This window comes from Ischnura elegans, chromosome 7, assembly GCF_921293095.1.
Source record: "Ischnura elegans chromosome 7, ioIscEleg1.1, whole genome shotgun sequence".
NCBI lineage: Eukaryota > Metazoa > Arthropoda > Insecta > Odonata > Coenagrionidae > Ischnura > Ischnura elegans.
The window spans coordinates 18295606-18316523 of NC_060252.1; the positions used below are offsets into that span (position 1 = coordinate 18295606).

At 38.1% G+C, this 20918-nt stretch overlaps 1 protein-coding gene across 1 annotated transcript in view; it reads left to right on the forward strand.

Annotated features, from left to right (window-relative positions):
• Positions 1-2837: 2837 nt before the first annotated feature.
• LOC124161980 (lipase 3-like) overlaps positions 2838-20918 on the forward strand; it is a 28132-nt gene continuing 10051 nt past the window's right edge. Inside the window, exons 1-5 of the mRNA XM_046538271.1 lie at positions 2838-3023; positions 6803-7004; positions 8711-8825; positions 10557-10800; positions 19709-19867. Of these exons, the coding sequence (XP_046394227.1) occupies positions 2877-3023; positions 6803-7004; positions 8711-8825; positions 10557-10800; positions 19709-19867 (867 nt within the window). The 5' untranslated portion in view covers positions 2838-2876. The remainder of the gene's footprint in view (positions 3024-6802; positions 7005-8710; positions 8826-10556; positions 10801-19708; positions 19868-20918) is intronic.

Below are 20918 nucleotides of genomic sequence, written 5' to 3' on the forward strand. Positions count from 1 at the left end.
CTTACCAAATATTCCATGGAAGCCGAACTAAATCGTTAGAATACTTAATTAATAATAATAATGATAACAGTTTAGCTTACCATATGACTTGGCTCTAATCTAAAATCCTAACTACTACAGGTTGACTGCCGTGGCGGACACAGGTGTCCGCGGAAAAAAGTTCGTCTTCGTGCGCCGGGTGACCGCCGTTTACGTAATTTTGCATATATATCTTTTCCGCAACGGCCTCAGCTAAACTTTCACTCCTTCGGTTTTTGCTAATTGTTTATAGAATTCTTTTTGCTGTCTTGAATATTACTTACGTATTTTTTATACCGGTTGGCACATTGGAAGCCGTTATCCCTGGAATTAGACCTTCGGAGACGCTTTTTCCGTGTTAAATGTTTCATAAACTACGATGTTTTATGAGCAGGGAGTACTTATTCTTTGATCGTAATGTAGGGCTGCTATATATACATTAAATCTGAAAGCATACTATAGTATGCTTTCAGATTTAATTGAGAAAGAATATATATCTTCTTTAGGAGATGAATTTTATTTTCTACTCAGTGTTTTGCATCCTTCAGATAGTTTATACTGATTAACACATCTATAAAAAGAAATTGAAGAGAAGGACACCTAGTAAATGTGGAAGAAGCCTTCCTCTTAGCCGCTTAGCCCCTCTGGTCCGCGGAGTGAATTTATCCATGTGGAATCACTAATGATAAAAGTAGATTTTGGTTCAACATTTCTTATATAATGAAATAGATTAAGAAAATATTCAGTGAACCAAAAAGTAGAAAAATGCAACTAAATATGTAAACCAAACTTACCAAAAGGACGATGACGAACCAAAGTAGAATTCAGCGCAGGACGCAGAAAGTGGCACCGAGCACTCTTCACATTTCTTCTTCTAATCGTATTATAGAAGAAAATATTGCCTCTTTTCATGTCACTGTGACAGCTCTGATTTTTCGAAACGTTCTGTCGTCTCAAGACATAAAAGCGCCCTATATATAATGCTACGTATTCCTTCAACAAGCAGAAAGGGATACATTGTGTTGATGATGTGATATGAAGTTCCACAAAATGTTTTACATTAGTCGAATAAAAGAGTTCTCCGTCATAAACATAATAGCACTGCGTGTAGAAGGAAGGAGGGTCTCCTGGTATAACTTGTTGTTTAGTGTCTGTGCAGCGTCTACTGGCAGGAACGGACTTGAGTATACGCTTCGGAAGGAGACAAAGTTAGCTCCGCGGAGGACAGCTGTGTCCGCGGAGGGGGGCGGACTGGGGAGAAAACTGCTACTAAGAAGCGTAATACTGAATATAAAATGAATGAAGGTGTAATTTATCACTACGAAAATTTTATTGTACTACAAATTAAGTAATTGCCGTATTTTCGTAAATTTATAGGTATCCGCCAGCGCATAAGTTGGTGGTCGTGACGCTGACACCGTGGCGGACACCGGTGTCCGCTAATTAAATTTATCATTATAATGAAAAAATTAATGTTACGTGCAATTTAATATTGCTGAACTCTATTAGTCACAATAAACACATTTAAATATTAACTTGGCCTAAGGGGACATATTTTTAAAATATCCTCGGCAGTTAATCTGTTAAAACAATGAAATATTTTTAAAAATGCTTATCTTCGTAATATAACACCGGATCTTTTCCAACGTACCTGAATATGCATCAGAGAAAAAAATATTGAAAAAAATTATTTCTAAAATATTACAAGCATTAGGAATTTTGAATCGTACTTTTATCCAACAAATTTCTCTTTTAGTATTAATAACTAGGGATACCATTAGTCCACTATGCTCCATCATATTGGTGATTTGGATTAAAATTCATTAGTAAAAAAATATTATGCTTACATTCCTCTTTTTAGGAAGACCATCAACAGATGTGAAGGATGCATTACGTAAACATTAAACATCTTAAATCAATAAAATGTACACAAGGTGCGTGCGTATATCGGCTCATTTTCTGAGGCATAGATCGGAATTGAAATGAGTTGAAGAGCAGTATTTCTGCGTGACATTTTCATGTACACCCTAGAAATGGTTATTTTTTAAGTGGCACATTTTATTCCCTTGAGCAATAAAATACTCAAATAAATGTTAGGCGGAACTTTGTTAGACCATTTCCTTTTTATTTGGAAACAGCTGTTGTCCTAATATCCCCCGCTTCACGCCTATTGAGGCAGCTTGCGGGTTAGTATGTAGATGTATTATTAATGGTGGTACTATTAATGGTCGCCGTTTGAAACTTTCTGAGTTCGAGAAAATTTTCTGTATGCTGGAAAAACATAACACCTCTTTGTGTCCCGTGAAGGTATTCTTAATTTAAGGATATAATACATTCTTCGATGTCAAGAAAATTCTTAGTACAAGAATATTTTCTGGAACCGCAAATTCTTTCGGCATCCCCCTAAACTAAAGAAAATACTGCGAGTATGTATTAATGTTTGCCTATGGGGCCTAGTTTTTAATCAAAATGACGCCACTCGATAAAAAAAAACTTTCCTTTTCTTTTAATGAACACAAATCTGTCAATGGGGTAAATGAAGACAAATCAAAGTGCTCCTCCTCCCGTAAACGAATGCATTGATTTAATCAAGATTAATGTATCAGACAGGTGTCACTACGATGGCAGTGATAATCGATATAAGGAAGTTAATCTACCTTCGAGTGACTGCAGGTGGAAATATGTAAGGACAGATCTCGAGAAATTGCGGAAAAAAGAAGGTGAAAAGGAGTGGAGAGAAAAATGAAAGCCATTGTTGGACCTTGGAGCACGTGCGGGATATGGACTTGAAGTATATATAAGAATCGCTTCTAGGATGCACACACCGAGATATCTAGTGGAAGAGCAAGTACCTAAACATGGGGACCACAAGACTGCTCTGCCTCGCCGTCACTCTACTGGCCGTCGCGGCGTCTGTTTGTGCACAAGATCACAGCTCCTCCGAGGAAGTGATTCTACGGTCGCAGCTTAGCGAAAAGGGGAACCCAGATGCAGCTCTACCCACTGTAAGTCGCATTTTTTTTTAATTTCTCCACCAACAGATAAATATAATTTTAGTGCAAACCAACCATCCAACACGAATTAGGCTGGGAGCCACTGAAGAAACCGGAGGTAACGTGCCAGACTTAAAATTCAAGATTTTGATTCCGCCTCACTTTTTTTCAAAGAACAGTTTCCCTAATTTTAAATAAAAATTTTAATCTTTGGTTCTGATTGTCAACAAGCGCCACCGTCGTCAAAAGAACCATTCTTCGCGCATATTAAAAGTATCATCTTAAATTCCTAAGTGCTGTAAAATTCTGGAAATTATAAATCAAGTGCAATATTTTTTCTCTCTGCTGCAATGCCAGTAAAGATAAGGCGTCACAATAAAAAGTTAAGCATAAAAATCTTTCTAATAAATACAATGAATAATTCTTAATTTTTAATTAAAACTTTAATAATTTTTTCGGAATGTCATTACGTACCACCGTCATCACTCGGAAGCAACTTACCAGGCTTAAATTTCTAGAGCTTAGTAAATTCTAAAACTTAATTCCAAAATGTATATCTAATCAATAGAGGGGCCAGGAGAACGTTATCTTAGAACCTCACAAATTCCATAGATCCGAATAAGGATAGCACTTCGGGACGAAATGACAATCCCGAAATACCGGGATTTAGCATACTAATAACCTACAATTTCAGTATTAATGCACACCTTTTTGCTAACTTTAATGAGATAATTGTTTTGGAAATGAAATGCAATGCAATAATTTTATTAATACGCTGAGCAATACGTCAAAAATAAATTATACTTCCTAATAAAATAGTTGTAATAAAAACATAGCGACTGCCAGAATCAAAAATATTGTGAAAATATTAGAATTATGTCTGCCGTTTGATGAATGGAGTTCGCCAGGCAACAGAAGACACATTAATATTCCTCTGGAAGAGGCTCCAGGCACTGGGGCCAATCAGAATAATGGAAATATGCCCGCAGCAGTTTGTATTTAACTTTTAAAACAAAAAGTTAGTGTGAAATTTTAATTAGGAAAATGACGTTTTCTTTATCACCACTGGCGGCGCAAGTGTTATGGCAAAAGTAAGCAATGCCGAACAATTCTCAAATTTGTTTAGATTATGATATCCACCTTGCAGATGTTTTGTACAAGTCGGAGAGTGGAGGATTGTAACAGAGAATAAGTTTGAAAGAGGAGCTTTATAAGGAGGAAGTGAATAAATTCAGCAGTGAAGACTTCGAGCGAAAATACTCACAGGGACGATCCATTTGAAGATAGAGACGCAACAATCAGAACAATAAGAACAAAATATTCAAAGTTTAATTTAAAATTATAGAAACTGTTCTTCCTTTCATAAAATAGTCCTCCATAAAATGTAGGAAAACTTAATTAGTTTCCAAGTAGGCTTCCGCGGAGATTATGATGAATTCTGCTGGTTTTTCCGGGTATTCTTCCGCGTTTATCCATTTGAAGGACGATATTTCGCCAACGTTCCAGTTGGCTTCCTCAGGTCCACTGAAGTGTTGATGCAGAAATTTGTTCATCTTATATACACCCCGTTTGCCGCCTTTTTTCTCGAGGTGTGCCCTGATTGGTCAGGATCTTTGAAGACCCTTTTCCACGCGCTGGCGAGATTGTAGCCGTCTTCACGGTTGAAGTTCTTTGTCGTTTTGGCGATTTCAATTGCCTCCCTGATTATTCTCGGGTAGTAGCGGCCTTCTTTGTTCAGAAGAGAGGCGTTGTCAAAATCAATATTGTGTGTCGGTCCACTCCATTGGTGTTCCGCCACCGCTGACTGGGTGAAATGTCTATTTTTTACTGCCCTTCTGTGCTCTTGGACTCGGCATTTCAGTGCTCGTGATGTTTGGCCGATGTAGGACTCACCGCAGCTGCATTTAATTTGATATACTTACAACAAAACAAAAAAATATAACAAAAAACTTAATTAGTGTTTTACAATTTTTTGACCGTTTTAGCTTTGTAGAAAATGACAGAAAAAATTGTTAGGTTCACTAACATATATTTTTAAAACACAAATCGGGTTTCATGACATAGGTAAATCGGAAGGATTACCTGGTTTAACACAGTTAATTCTGAAATCATCCGTTACTTCAACTTTATTAGGTTCTTCAAATACAAAAACGTTCGAATTATCAAGTAAATAAAAATAAGCAATGCACGTCAGCACCAAAAAGTTGATGTACCAATTACTTGTTTAGTGAAAGGGAGTCCGCTACTAATTTTTCAGGCAGCGGTTCACTTGGTTCAAATGGACTATAGAAGAAACTCTTTGCGATCATTTCCCACTGTTTGATTCCACTCAAACAGTCTCCTTGCGGCAATACAAATTACTGAATTTCAATAGCAGTTCGGGAGCAACGGTGCTGCCGCGAAATTGGTCGAAGAGGTGAAAACCTACTTATTATTTACGAGTACTTACTAGTTATACCGCCCAAGGACGTGTAGTCAGAAAAGGCTTTTCATCAGCGGGTACGCTTTGCAGAAAATACAGATGAAGAATGAGTGACAAGAACTAGAATGCACTTTCTTTTTCAAGGAAATACCAGCCTTAAAAAATTGTAGCAATTCTAATAGGATAATAAAATATTAGCATTTCCGTTTCTTAAACTAATAGTAAATTTTATCATATCCGACTTTTAAATGCCTAGGATTTCTTTTAATTTAAGAGCATTTGCGAATGCTATTTTTGAAGCTATTCTTCGACTCCGAAAACAAAAGTTCAATTTTTAATAAAACCTATTATTAAAAAATTTACGGTATTTTTTAAATTTTAAAACCAAAGCTAAAAGGATTCAAAACAAACGCACAGCCAGGATTCAATTGCTCCATCGCCATCATCAGTAAAGTTTTTATTCTTGTCCTATTTCCTTAACTTTGCATGGTGTTGTTTTATACAAAATTAAAAGCTATATTCATTTGTATTGGTAGTTATAATCTTTGTTATTTTATTCTATTATTACTATATATATATATGCATATGAGGTTCAGTCATTTTTACATTTAAATCCCATTCGTGCCAGAAAAATTTGAGAATAATTGCGTAATCCCGGGAATGAAGAATCCCACCGAGATTGCAATCGTTAGATCCGAAAAGAAAGATAAATAAGAAGGATATTTTGCCATTTTTTACAGGTACAGGAATACTTTTTTCTCCAATCAATAATAGGCTTCGGTGAAAAAAGCGTGGGACAGTTAAAAAAATAATTTCAATTGGAACCTTTTATTCATTTTTTTTTGTAAACGGCTGGTGCCCTAACATTCCCCGCCACACGCCTATTGGGGCGGATATTGGGGCAGTACGTGGAAGATAGTATGAATGTGGGGCTATGTGTTTTATTCAATTTAATACAGAGAAATATGAATATAAAAATGAAGCGAGAAGATAGGAGAGAATTATGTAATTAAACGGGAAAACAGCGATTTAGGAGTGAAAACTTACTTAGGCGCACTTGGCACTTACTACATGATATTAAATTTATAAATTCGCGAACGAGGAGGACCGCTGTAAATGTAAAAAAATTGCATATAATTTCCATTTCATGCATATATGTCTTCCATTTATTGTTTGAAAACTGGTTCATTGTGGGTTTTTATATATTTGATGTTTTGAAAATGGGTCCGTCATTTACAAAACCCCAGTGCATTCTTGAAATTATACCTTAAAAGCCAAAAAAAAAAACAAGTTTACCCTCCCTTTTTTCCCTTCTGTTGGTCGATCCCGTCACTGCAACACTTTTATTTTCCGTGCGTTTCCCTCACAGGACGAGATCATCAGGAGACACGGCTACCCTTCGGAGACGCACCACGTGACCACTGAGGATGGATACGTGTTGACGATGCATCGCATTCCGCGAGGGAGGAACTCATCCGGACCGGGAGGCAAGAGGCCTGTCGTATTCCTGCAGCACTGCCTCCTCTGCAGTTCTGCAGTCTGGGTCTTCATGGGCCCAGAGAACGGACTCGGTAAGATGACGACCACGCAGGGGGAAAGATTCTACAGTCCTGCAGAAGGCTATGCACAGTGGACGAATTTTTGAACAGAAGAGAATTTTCCATTAGCCAATTGCCGTGGTTGGAAGGCTATTACATATATTATGTTTTGTTATTATTGGCAAGTGAAACGAAACTAAAGTCAAAAACAGTAAAATTTCAATAGTTTCGTTCCCAGGAGCGGAATGTAGAAGCGAAACGAAATGTACTTAAACCCGGGGAGCTAAACTCTGGGACGAAACGAAATGTAGATAATGTTTCGCACCGCAGGGACCACGCGCTTCATCTTTGAACAGCTGAGTTTCAACCCACACACCTAGTACGAAGCATGGTTTGATGGAGTAGAGGCTCGGCCTACCGGCATCAGATAAATGGGTCACTCATATTTTTATCACTAACAGGAAAAAGGTGAACGCAGAGTGGCTATTCGATTCTTGAGCTCAATGTATTAGCCTATCCACACGTATATCAAACGTAATGGGTCGAAACTGTTCCCTCTTATCCCCCTCCACTCAACTTCCTGGATCGAAACTTTACTCACTTTACAACTCGGTGACTCAGAACTCAAGTTGAGTCTGAGTCACAGTTTGTATTTTAGTAACACACTTCCACATAACTCACTTGAGCTAGAGTAAATGCGACGACGTTCACTCGCAAAATTTTGTAAAAGAATCCGAGGTGTGTTCAGAAAATGACGGAAATTTCAGTTTTTTTTTGTTTTAACAGGTACTTATTCGTCTACATTAATGTCGTCGCCTTATGTATGCATCCCCTTAGTATATGTAACTTTTCCATTAGATATTCATGGGATTAGATGTTCACGTGCCAATATTACTAATATTGCTCCACAGTTTGGAGTACATATTATAAAATTTATCTTCACTTAATTAAAAGTAAGTATTAAAAAAACTTGTACGAAAAGTTGCTTAAAAGTCAATCTTCACAGAAATCCCAAGAGCCATTAAATCTTCGAATACTTATGCAACATATATTTTATATCTAAGTACATCTATCCTGTGAGTGACGTAACTAGGAATATGCTTTAGGGGGTTGGCGGGGCTTTGGGAGAGGTGTACCCCCCCCCCCCCAGGCAACGGGGGAAATATTTGAAAATTGACTCATCTCAATGACTCAAATGAATTAATGCCATGATATTAATAAATGATCTTTAGTTTGAAGTACATACAGTTATCATATATCAAAACTGGGCAATAGTTTCAAATTTATTATTTCTCTGAGGCTTTGGGGGGGGGTATCTATTCCCTCATCACCCTTTCATAGTTACGCCACGGTATCCTATACATCGATGGCTAAGTTCTAACAACTTGTATCTCAAATTCGGCCGTTTTGAGACAGGTATCTTAAATATAGTGTAATAAAATTAAAAAAAATAAAATACAAGCAAAAAACATCTCTTTGTTTGCAAATGAATGCTTATTTTCAGTGAACTTTTGGTTTTTTTCAGTGTACAATTGAAAATACTAATCGTTTTCGTGCTCTCCTGAAAAGTTGGTATTTTTGAGATACGTGTAGTTACAACTTAGCCATCGATATCCACTTCACATTAACAGGAAAACTCATAATAACTGGACAATTTTAATAAAAAATCAACTATAAATTTATCAATCAGTTTGACCGCGAAAAGCTTTCTATGACACAAGGTGTTTTCTGCTCTGCAGCGTTCATCCTGGCTGACCAAGGATTCGACGTTTGGATGGGCAATGCACGAGGAAACGAGTACTCCAGGCGCCATATATCACTTGACCCCAAGAAAACAAAGTTCTGGAACTTCTCGTGAGTATTCTTATAATAAGAAAGAGAGTTCTTAAATGAAACCAAATAATGCATGGCATAACGAAAAAAAATTTGTGGGTAATTAGACGAGTGACTCCAATTTCAATGTTTCTTTATATCGGACGACTGTTCATTTATTTAATTATATACTTAAGTTGCAAAAGTTCCACAGAGAAAAAATCATTCGCTTTACCGGGATCCCGGTCAAGGCGAATGATTTTTTTTCTTCCGCACGATTGTGAATTGCGGGTGACTCCCGTAAAAGCTATCACAGCGGCTAGTCCCGGTATACTTAAAAAACTAATAATTAAGTTGATCACACACAGCATTTATGCCAATTTACAATGAAACAGCAACATGATAGAAATGGATATAAGTAAGAAGTTTATTCTATAAACAACAGCAGACCATAGAAGACAAGATTAAAAAAATACCAATTAATAATTTCCACGAAAATAGGAAAGGGGAAGAAGGTGGAGCTTAGTTTTTTTTGCAGATATAAGGGAAATAGCTAGGTTGATGAAAGAGTAAGATGAGAGAAGGATAGTACCGACATTATTGTATCAGACAGAGAATTAAGAAGTGGAGAGAGGCGGTAGTACAGGGATTGTTTGATAGGAGAAAGTTTGGGGAAAGGCAAGACGACAAAAGAATGTGAACGAGCGGAATGGCTAGGAACTCGGACATTAAGGAGGGGAAGTAACTCAGGAAAATCAATATTCGAATTAATAATGTTGTAAATTAATTATAACTATTGTAACTATCTGTTCGGTTGGAAGGAGTGACAGGAACTCGTCAAAATCCGGTGTGTGCTAATATGGAACTTTGTACCACTATGAAACCAAGATAACAGATCACCTAGGCATTTAAACCCATGACCAATTGCAAACTCTGCTTCATACACCTCCAATAACTTTTCTTCTATATGCGGATGACCAAAAACTTTTTTTTTACCATTCAATCAGTAGTTGACCTCCAACAATTACAGAAATGCCTTAATGAACTAGATAGCTCGGTAAAATAAATTTATTTACTTTAAATTTAAATATGTTACATTCCGTGAAATTAACTCGGCAGACGGCGTAAGAATCTCTCCTTCAGTATAAACTATCTGATCATTCCTTGGCCGAATTAACAAACATAAAACATTTTGGGATAATATTTCATACTCAATCAACATTTAGCCAACACTGTACTTGTAACAAATGTAATTAATTCAAATTGATTTGATTATTTTTTCGACAGTGATAAAGTTTCAACCGTATTTAACCATTCACACTACTATTCAGTTCATCAGTGGGGTCACTTTGTGAATATTTCCCCACAGTCTGGTCGCCATGTTATAAACTTTATAATCATTATTTGAAGTCATTTGCAGAGAAAAAATTTCCACGCATAAAAATAAAATTTTTAGTGACATTCGCGGAAATAGTGATGAATATCAGACTTTATAATACAGTGTGGACAGAAATTATGAATACAGCTATCGCAAGTGAGATGCAATCATGGGACATGCATATGACATAGTGGTATGGCTCCTAGATGCGAATGCATTCCACCTGTAAATATATTAATGGGTTCTTTGTTTAAACTATTGATCATATAGCCCCATATAGGGGATAATTCCAGAACAGCTATGGACTGTAACACCACAGTTTAATTGATTTCTGAGACTCAATTTTCGGACACTCCCTTTGACAAAGGTTTCAACTCCTTTCAATTTCCCTACAGGTGGAACGAGATGGGCTACTACGATCTGCCGGCTGAGTTCGACTACATCCTGAGTCTGACGGGTCAGCCGAAGCTGTCGTACGTTGGCCACTCGATGGGCACCACCATGTTCTTCGCGATGGGCGCCAGTCGACCAGAGTACAACACCAGGATCCGGGCCATGCACGCCCTCGCCCCGGTAGCATTTGTCGGGAAAATGGAGAGCCCCATCGAACTGATCGCTCCATTACTCGCCCAATCCAACGTGAGTTAAACGCACTCTCATTCCGACGCAATGACGTCACACGTCAGAGCGAATGTAGCGATTTATTTAACACTAGAAGGACGGCAGGGGTCATTTGACCCATTTTCAGAATTCAAATTTATTTTTCTCTTATTAAAATATTTTTTTAAATTTTGAAACTCTTTGACTTTGTTCATTTTGGTCTATATTTTGATAAATTAGTGAAAATTCAACAATAATGTTTCGTTTTAAATTTTTATGATGTGTTATACCTAGAAGGACGGCTAGGGGTCATTTGACCCACAACTGGTTTTCGCGCTATTTTCTTGCCCGTGGGCACTTTAGTGTCATGTATAGGTATCATATAATCAGCAAGAGGCTAGTGTGGTAGATGATTTGCTTTATTTTGAACCTGGAAGTACCCGGTTCAATGCCAGTTTGGTCCCAAGGGCTCATATCTATATTCGAAAACCTAGGCATAGCGACTTGTTGTGCTCAATCTTTCGATATTTTTCGGGCAGCAAAGGGAAATAAAACCTTTTCAATCCTTGATTTGCGTAAATTCATGTCATTATTATATTTTAATGTTGTTTTATTTATTGTTCAATGATTATTGTATTACCCACACTGGAAAATCGTCACGTATCCCAAGAATTGTTTTCCGTCGTCCAAGATTCAGAGCTCTTAGAGACATTATTTTCAATATCGACTCATCAGGTTTATGAATAACTTTCATTTTTCTGGCCTGACGGCACTGTCACTTGACCTAACCCCTTTGCCGTGTGTCCAGCATTAGTGCCGCCTGACCCCATCGGGGTTTGGGGCGGGTTGGCTGCACGCTGCGTCCTGGGGAAAAATCCTGTCTCTTTTTGAGAGAGCGGAGGAATTGGGTGGACTGTAAAATTCTACTGTAAATCCTACCCTTGGAATCCGCACGTAGGTCGGAGAAGAAGCATTACTGCAAGTTCCTGGAAGATACGAATCAGGATACGGTTGGCAGTTGAGTCCCTGCCTTTCGAACGGCCATTAGCGTTACTTCTGAAAATGTTGTCCTTTTGTGTGAATTTCTAAAGTTCTCCAGCTCTCTATACCTCCAATGCAACTAGAGAAGATTCTACCATAATGCGCTTTCGTTTGTAGATTTTTTTGCATGCATATCAGTAGCGAGTTGGGGAAGAAAGAAAGAACTTGAGAAATATATCAAGAGAAGAGAATCGTCGCGATTCAAATAGCTGAAGGGAATATTGAAGATCAGTCAGGAATTAAGTCGTAAACATCAGTTCAAGGACATTTTGACCAATCCATCAACATCTGCGTGTGATGGAAGCGACGAAGTCCAAGACAGTGAATCCGATGGCGACTTTGGCATGATAGCAAATGCACAGCTCTATCCAACAAAATGCAGCTGTCCTTTCATGAGGTAAATTCCAAATAAACCAGACAAATTTGGAGTACTAGGTTTTGACAGATGTGAAATGAAAATACAGCCTAAATGAATTTCCATATTGTGGCAAAGATGATGATTGGCTATCAAATCAAGCGTTGGGGAAATAAATAGTTACTAAAGTGAGCGTAAAATACAAGAATTCAGGAATTAATGTAACTTGTAACAATTATTTTCCATCCATCCAGCTAGCAGGAAGTCATAAAAAAATGGAAAACCTCTTGCATGGACGATCTGAAAAAAACAGGCGTGACGCACAAATATCCAAGACCCCTAAAATAGCAATGTAATCCATTCAACGCAAGTGTTCAAAAATACCTTAGGCCATACTCTTACGTAGAATCAGGCAAACTAGAACAATAATGTACTTTCACTCAGCAGCATGATCTCAGACGACACTATTTCCGAATCGAATAAAAGAATACCAGAGACCATCCTATTTCATAATAAAAACAAAGCGAGAGTAGATATGATGGAGAGCATGTATCAATTTATTTACACGTCTCCAAATCCAACAACCATATCTCCACGGGCACAAAAAAGAAAAAGGTGCCAAATGCCATCAAATTGAATCATTGCACCAATTTCTTTTCCATTTTCCAAACTCTTTTTCATGTGCAAATGGCTGGTGTCCTAACACCCCCTGCCACACGCTTTTAAGCGGCTTGCTGGTTAGTGTGTAGATTTAGATGTAGATGAATGAATCGTCCAATGAACGCATTCAGCGCAAAAATATTTTGTGAAAACGGCGCTGAATAAATAGTCTGTCAGAGATTTACAACAAAGTAATAAGTTTTAAAAATTTTAATGCAAATTTTATAAACCCAGTACCCCTATTGTTTAAACATGTAACACAACTTTTGTATTGAGTGTATGTATTTTCATTATTATATTTGCTATCGACTACTATACACGGTTTAATTCATGATTCTTTAAAATAATTGTTATTAACTTTTGACGATGGAAATAATATTTAATAATGTTAAATAGTGTTTTTAATGAACTGATTCAACAATTAATACGATTAAACTGAATATTGGTTGAAAATTAGGCGTTTAATTCCAAAATACATTTTAGGGGTCAAATGACCCTAGCCGTCCTTCTAGGTAGCGCGAAACTCCCGTCCTCCTAGTGTTAAAGAAGTTGTAATGGGGTAGGTAGAGAAAGATAAGAGAATATGAAAGAACGTCTTTTTCCATTAAGGAATTTTCTCAATATATAAAAGCGAAGAATAGCGATTGCTGGCGCGGAATTGCCGCGAGTTGGTGACATCATTGGTTTTATACCTCCATGGTGTCTTCATAATAACGATCCAATTGAGAGGGGTGCGCGAGGCCGAGCAGCAACGGAGAAACGGTCGCCAGGAGACAATGACGTCACCAATTTTACAGTGGTTTTAAGGTTTCGATGATTCGCCGCTTATAGCTGGAGAAGTGGAAAACGAATAGATAAACCGAAAAATAGGATTCTACTAATTTTCCCATCCTATCACAATTGACAAAAATTAGGATTTGGTGAACTGGCCCATTGATAACAGATTCAGAAACTAAGATCACCAAATAGAAACAAGATGCTAACATCGGTAATGGGTTCAGAATTTGAGAAAATTACAATAGTGCCTATGATAAAATACAAGCAACAAAAACACCACACTTAATTGATAAAAATAGGCTCGTTCGCTAACCACATAACCAACTAGTAGCACGATGATAAATTCGTCACTGGCAGAGGCATTTGTGATAATCACGGCCACGCTTTTGATCTACGTGTAGTATTAGTAACAAGCCACCCCCCGATCATCATGAAAGTGGCCTCCTATGCCAACTAACATAACCAACCAGCAACAAGAGACTGGTAGCTTCGGCAGAGGCACTCAAATTTGGATAATAATAACCGTGCATATGATCTTATACTAGAGACAGAAACTCCTCTGAAGACCATAAAATATTCTTTGATCGTTATCGACCATACGAGTACAACTTCATAATTGCATATTACATATTTTCCAAGAAATCCCTTGGGACGCCTTTCATGCCATTAAGTTGATTCCGTTTTTTCCGATATGAGACGCAATTTCCTCAATTTAATTTGAATGAGAAAAAAAAAGAATCAAGAATTTCTTAAGCTTACTGTAATCGCAGTTGGACAATCTTAATGCTAAACCCATGTGCTAAACAATGAGGAATTGAGAAAAATCCTCTGACTGTGTCGGCAAACTCAACTTATCTGGTGAACTGGTGAAGTAGCCACACACTGAAAAGATTACAGATGTGCCAAGGTGGTTGCTTCAGTGATGCCAGTCACCGTTCACCATTCACTTGAGAGAGTCAATCACAAATGACCGATCGTCTTTCACTAATAATGTCAATCGCTCTCCATGCCAGTCTTGACCTATGCCAATCATCACCGATGTCAATCACGACCGATATCTTTGGCGATCGACATCTATCGCAAGCAATGTAACTGAAACATGATCGGTCAAGAATGATAGAAATGTCACGATCAGCTTAGATTACGAATGACGACGACTGATATCGGTCACGAGTGGCCTATGAACGACTTCACTTGTAGTTGGCCAAAAAGATTGTATCGCTCGTCGGAGTGATACTGTTTATCAATCGATCACGCAAAAGATCTCAATTGCGCACGTTGCTTGCTCTCAATCAGTCCATCACTATGTGCTGGCGGACTCAAGTAGCTGCTTAGAGTAGGCAATATTCCATCCCGTCGGAGGCTGATTTCTGTTGCCACTTCGGTCGCATTTTAATCGGTTCTCAAACATGTCTGCGGCGTGGTGACGAGTACAATACGTTCCACTATTTTTTTCAAAATTTTGTAGCATAATGTATGTGATTGCGAGTAATTGAATTGAAAAGTAATGAATTTAGTAGATCACATTATCATCCGTAAGAATTTCGTTTAATAGCCCCAATTATACCTTATACACCCGTGAAACTTGGATCAATTGGTCATCAGCGCGCGAGTGGCGACTTTTGTAAACTCATTTCAATGCGCGGTGGGTGACATCACATTTGGAGCCCGACTTGTGGATACTCTTTTGTAATATTCGTGCTCTTACTTTTAGATGCCATTCTTAAGCCATAGAGCAAGCAGAATTCGGCGAGATGAGGTATTTTGTTAAAAATTGGTCCAAAAGTAGTCAAAACTGCGGATGTAGGAATTGTCCAAGGAGGTTGTTTCCTGAATATTTTTAATTCACTTGTTAACATACATAAAAATTCATTACTCATTCCCGTGGAATGCTACTCTTTGTTCAGTACAAATTTACTATCGTGATTTTGAGCGCCAATTCCAATTATTAAACTACAGTTTCCATCCAAAAGATACTATTATTAATCATAAAGAGTGTTATGATGCCAAAATTCCACTGCCAAGCAAAACTTTCTGTCCTAGACATGTTGTTGGGTTATCCTTAAGGTATTTTTCATGCTGATTCCGAGACTGACCACAGGTTTATTTTCTATCAAGTTTAGTTTCCGTAGCACATCCGGATTAAATACGTAATGAAGGATATTTTACTAAATAAAATCGTAAATCTAAAAGAATGTGAAAAATGGGTACCTTATTAGAATTTTATTGCATATTTAGCATCTAGCAAGTCCCTTTTCAGTGTCCAGCAGTAATCATATCGCTGAACTTTCCTCGGTTTCTTTTTCCATGTGTAAAATATCACTTTCAGCACCAAGGTTTGGTGGAAAAAAGTTCAGATGTGATGTGAGTCAAGAAAATGTATTATAAACACGTATTGCAGCCCATTTTTGGTACAAGTCTTTTAGATCAACCATCAGACCGTGATAGTATTCAACCACGATGTTTCCGATAAAATTTTCAACCACATTTTTGAGTGCATTCCACGTGTTTTTTTCCGTTAAGGCCGTTTTACACGGGGCACGGGATTGCGAAGGTTAGAACTGCATTAACTTCTAAAATATCGTGGAAATGCGCTAATGCATGAACTAAATTAGATCAGGGGCTATTTTGCCATCTCATGCCCACGCATTCTCGCCTGTATTCTAGGAATTCACCGCTTTACACGACGCAATTTTGACTGCGCCTTCGTACACACGTCAGATTGTGCAAGTACGTGCCCCGTGTAAAACGGCCTTTTAACTCAATTGCTTATTGAAATTTCGAATCCTTCAACGCTCCCCTGATCTGTGGCCCAATACAAATTATTTCATAAATCTTTGCCTCGATAATTTTAGCGAATTTTTGCTACAGATTGGTGAAACCGTCGCCTTTTTTGTTCATGCCTTTCACGAAATATTAAAAAGTTATTTTAATATTTCGTGAAATTTATTGCAAATACATCAGGAAATATCTTCTTAGACAATGTGTTATAAAAATATATCTACGGTACTAATTTAAGAAACCAGGACTAGCCACGGTGATATCTTTTCGGAGTCACCCGCAATGCACAAATTGCATGAAGAATACACAGAGAAAAAAATCATTCGCCTTGACCACTGGGCTTTGCTCTCCCGTCATGGTGCTGTGCGCACGATTTGGACTGCCTGTGGCATCATATGCTTAGCAGTGCATAACACCTTGTCCGGTAATGTCCACAAATATCCACGATTATATATGATATAGCTTAACTGGCTAAAGCACTCGACCGGAAGTCGGGAGATCGAGGTTCGAGTCCTGGACAAGGCAAATGATTTTTTCTGTGGATTTTTCGCACGCTACGGTACCTGTAGTATTGTGATAATTGTGATAAAAAGTCTCATTACACTTAATTTTTCTTCCTGTGTGACCGGAAAATGACTATATATATTTATAAAAAAGCTGATATAAATTCCCACTAAAATTAATAATTATCCCTAAATGACGGCATCTCGCAACAAGAACAAAATATCTCGTACGACAATGCACGAGTTTAGATATACTCAAAATGATGATAAGAATTTCATGAGGCAATGCTTGTGAATCGTAAAGAAACATTTCGTACGTCACTATCCTTCAGATTTATCTTACTACTGTAAAAGAGTAACTTAATCATCTTGGGTCACTTCAAGGGCTCGCCAAGCACGCGCAATACGAAATTGATAAACACAATTTATGTTGACGTAAACACGATAAACTGAAAGCGATTTTACTGGAGCACATATACAGCGACATTTATGGCTGTGAATACGATTGTTACTAATGGGTTAACAGGTCCATGGTAACAAATCTGTGCGGCGGAAATGTTATTAATGGTTAGATCGGCCGCTAGATAATTCCTTATGGGTGGTAACGAGGAATTGTTTCTTTCACAGTATATAACGCGCGTTTCCGCTGTCCCTGTAAACCATGTTTTCCATAACCAGCCAGGTAACACTTCACCGTTTCTTTTGCGCATTTGTTAGTTTTATGAGTGTGGTGTTTTGCTTGTGCTGGCAGAAATTAAATTCTAAACAATCGATGAATCTTGATTTTATAGAAACGCATTGAAACGTGATGAAGGTGATTGGAATGATTATGCAAATAGCCCACATACAACTATAGATTTTAAAAAATCAATCATTTAATTAATTTAGTTTTTCTTTTTTTAATTGCAAATACCAATAGAACTGTTTCTTTTTTTGCATTATTTTTCTTTGTTTTCTATTTATCGTAGACAATAAACTACAAGTACAGCCAGTAAATTTGCTAAAACTAGAAGAAGGAAAGACATAGGATAGGCTCATAGAATAGTTACTTGGGCAGTATGTGTGTTGTAGGAACCGTAGCATCGTAGTTCCAGATGTCTTTAGGAAGTGTATTACTAGTTGCCCTAAGCCTGCACTTAAAATTATTCACTAGATGACCGGTCATTGTGTCTCAGGGAGATCCAATATATATAGAGAATAACATTTTACTCCAAAATAAACCATCCCTTTATGATACGAATTAATTAAACTTTGCCACAATTAAAGACTCGTTGTTTCATCAAAAGTACGTTCGAAGGGTAATAAAAAATACGAAAATCTGATAAGAAATAGTTCCTAAATAGCAAATATCCGATAAGAATTAGTTCCTAAATGGCCAGAGAAGGCAAGCGCTCCACCTACTAGGATACCACGCCCTCGAAATGAGCTTTGTACCGAATGGACCTATTTGTAGATAAATGCCATGCCTTCTTCATTTATCAACCAATTGGGTTTCATTCTCGAACTCAGACATTCAACCCAAAGATTGCAAGGGATGACGGACATGGTCAGGAGTGGTCTGGGGTGCTTGGAGGCCCTCGGGTGGGGCTCACGATAGGGCCCTCCTTCCTCGGGGGTTCTGGGGTCGCCATCTGGAAATTGATGCACGGAGATGGACTTTGACGCTATTCCAGCTCTTTAAAACTACATGGAATTTATTAAAAATTGCAATTTTTAAGAACAAATACTATGAAAAGCGAGTATTTCACAGTTTATGAAATTTAAGTATGCATGATGGATCTATTACCTATTTAGTGATTTTTTTCCTTATACTGCTCTGAATTCTAAACAAACTAATTTACTTTTCGAATAACCCTTTCAAAAAAGGTTTGTCTTCCGACAACTATATCTCATTTATTTTTTATATAACCTTTTTAATCCGAGTATGTTTTAAATAAAGCACCTATTAAGATCCTAATTTTTTTTGGTTTACCCGTGTCACAAATTAAAATTCCAACAGTTTCGTCCCCGCTGCTGGAGACTTAATCAAACAAAAAACAAATAAGGATCTTAATACCATGGACCGTTAAAGTTTTAACTAATTGATAAATTACCTAATAAAAAAGTAGAGTTTTATACTTGAAATAAGCTTAAGTTCAAGTAATCTGAGCCCTTTTTATCACAGCTATCATATACGCTTCACGATGGACACGATCGTTGTGGGGGTCTTCGGCGGTTGCCGACCAACCGACCTGGCAAGACCGCCCCTGGAGATAGTTACCTACTGCATGCAATTCACGCATTCAGGGAACCTACGAGTCTTGCACCACGAGGATTTTTGTTTGATATGTTTTCTGAGCTAGTAAAAGCGTGAAGAAATTCATTACACAAATATATTTTCCAACTATAATATTTCCTGAATAGCGGAATTCCTTTTCTTAAGCCGCCTCGAATCCTGAGAATTTTTTTCGGGAGCTTCTGGGGGGTTATGAAGAACGAACCTTTTTGGATAGCAGCTCGGCGCCCTACTAAACAGGTTATATTCACGACCGATTTCGATCACATTATTTGCTCATCATTCTTTGCTAAGCAGTCATTCTTTGATCCATTTCTTTTGACAAACGAAAATAGCCGATCTCATAAAAACAGGCCTAACCTTTGTGGCTACCACAGACAAAGTTAAGCATGGATACAGCTGAAAAATTTATCACACTTTAACAGGGGGATGTATTGCAACAAAATGAAAAATAAATAAATAAATTCCCGTTATTTTTTAAACTAACCTCGTATCCCTAAAATGAAAATTATCACCCGAGCGACTATTAACCTCCATTCTTTCCCTCATTTGCAGTGGATCGCCAATATGCTGGGCCTGGATGAATTCCTTCCGAGTTCGGATTTAATGCACTTCCTGGGCAAAGTGGCTTGCGAGGACGGTGCAATAGTGCAGCCCCTCTGCACCAACATCCTCTTCCTGCTATCAGGATACGACTCTGCACAGCTCAACACGGTGAGAATTGACATAGTTATCAATCCACAGCTCAGAGTATGAACCAGAGTATTCAAATTGGCTGCGCATTAACCGAAGTCCGACAGCCCGGCATTTAAAACCCCAGCTTCAGTTACATATGTGAAAAGGGAAAAAGCTAGCAAGTGAAATGCGTGTAAATAGATTTTATTTAAACCTAAACACTTCTCCTTTAGCTTGAATATGCGATTCACTTTGCAATTTAACTCGAAGGTTTGTTTAGTATAGGTTAGGGTAGAGCTCCTTCCTGACCAGCCCCTGGCATCTTTCAACCTCTCCCCTGCTGGCTCTGTCTCTTCTTCTTGTCCTCTTAGTCCGTCATTTTTCTGCTGGCGCCACATACACATTAACCCGTTTCAACTCTATGCTTTCACGGGAAGTGTGTGTTTTGGTCATTCACTATATACCACGTTTATTTGCAGTTTTTTTTAAGGAAAGAAGGCCCGATTCATTCATATCGTTCATTGAGTGTTTACGAGTTAGAAAAACTGTCTTAGTGGGTAGAAAAATTATACGGCGAGGAAAAGATGCATTGTGCTAGACTAAGCCTCAGCCTTCACTTTGTAATTTCAGTCGAAGGTTTGTTTTGGATAAGCTAGGGTAGAGCTCATCCCAGATGAGTCCCCGGCATCTTCCAACCTCTCCCCTACTGGCTCTGCGTCCTCTTCTTGCCCGCTTAGTCCGTTATTTTTCTTCTGACGCCACATGTACATTCGTCCGGTTTCAGCCATGCGCTCTCACAGGAAGTGTGTTTTTGGTAATTCACTGCGATATATCACGTGTTTTTGCAGTTTTTTATTCAAAGAAGGTTCAACTTTCTGATTTTATATCGCTAATGGAGTAAAAACGAGATTGAAAACTGCCTTAGTAGGTAGAAAAATTATACGGTGAGGAAAAGATGCATTGTGCTAGACCAGGGGTCTCCAAAATACGGCCCGCGGAGGGCTTTCATCCAGCCCGCGCAATCGGTTCAAGTAGCGCGCGATTCTCGCTCGTTTAACTCTGTGAGACGTCGCCTGGAGCATTGCAGCGC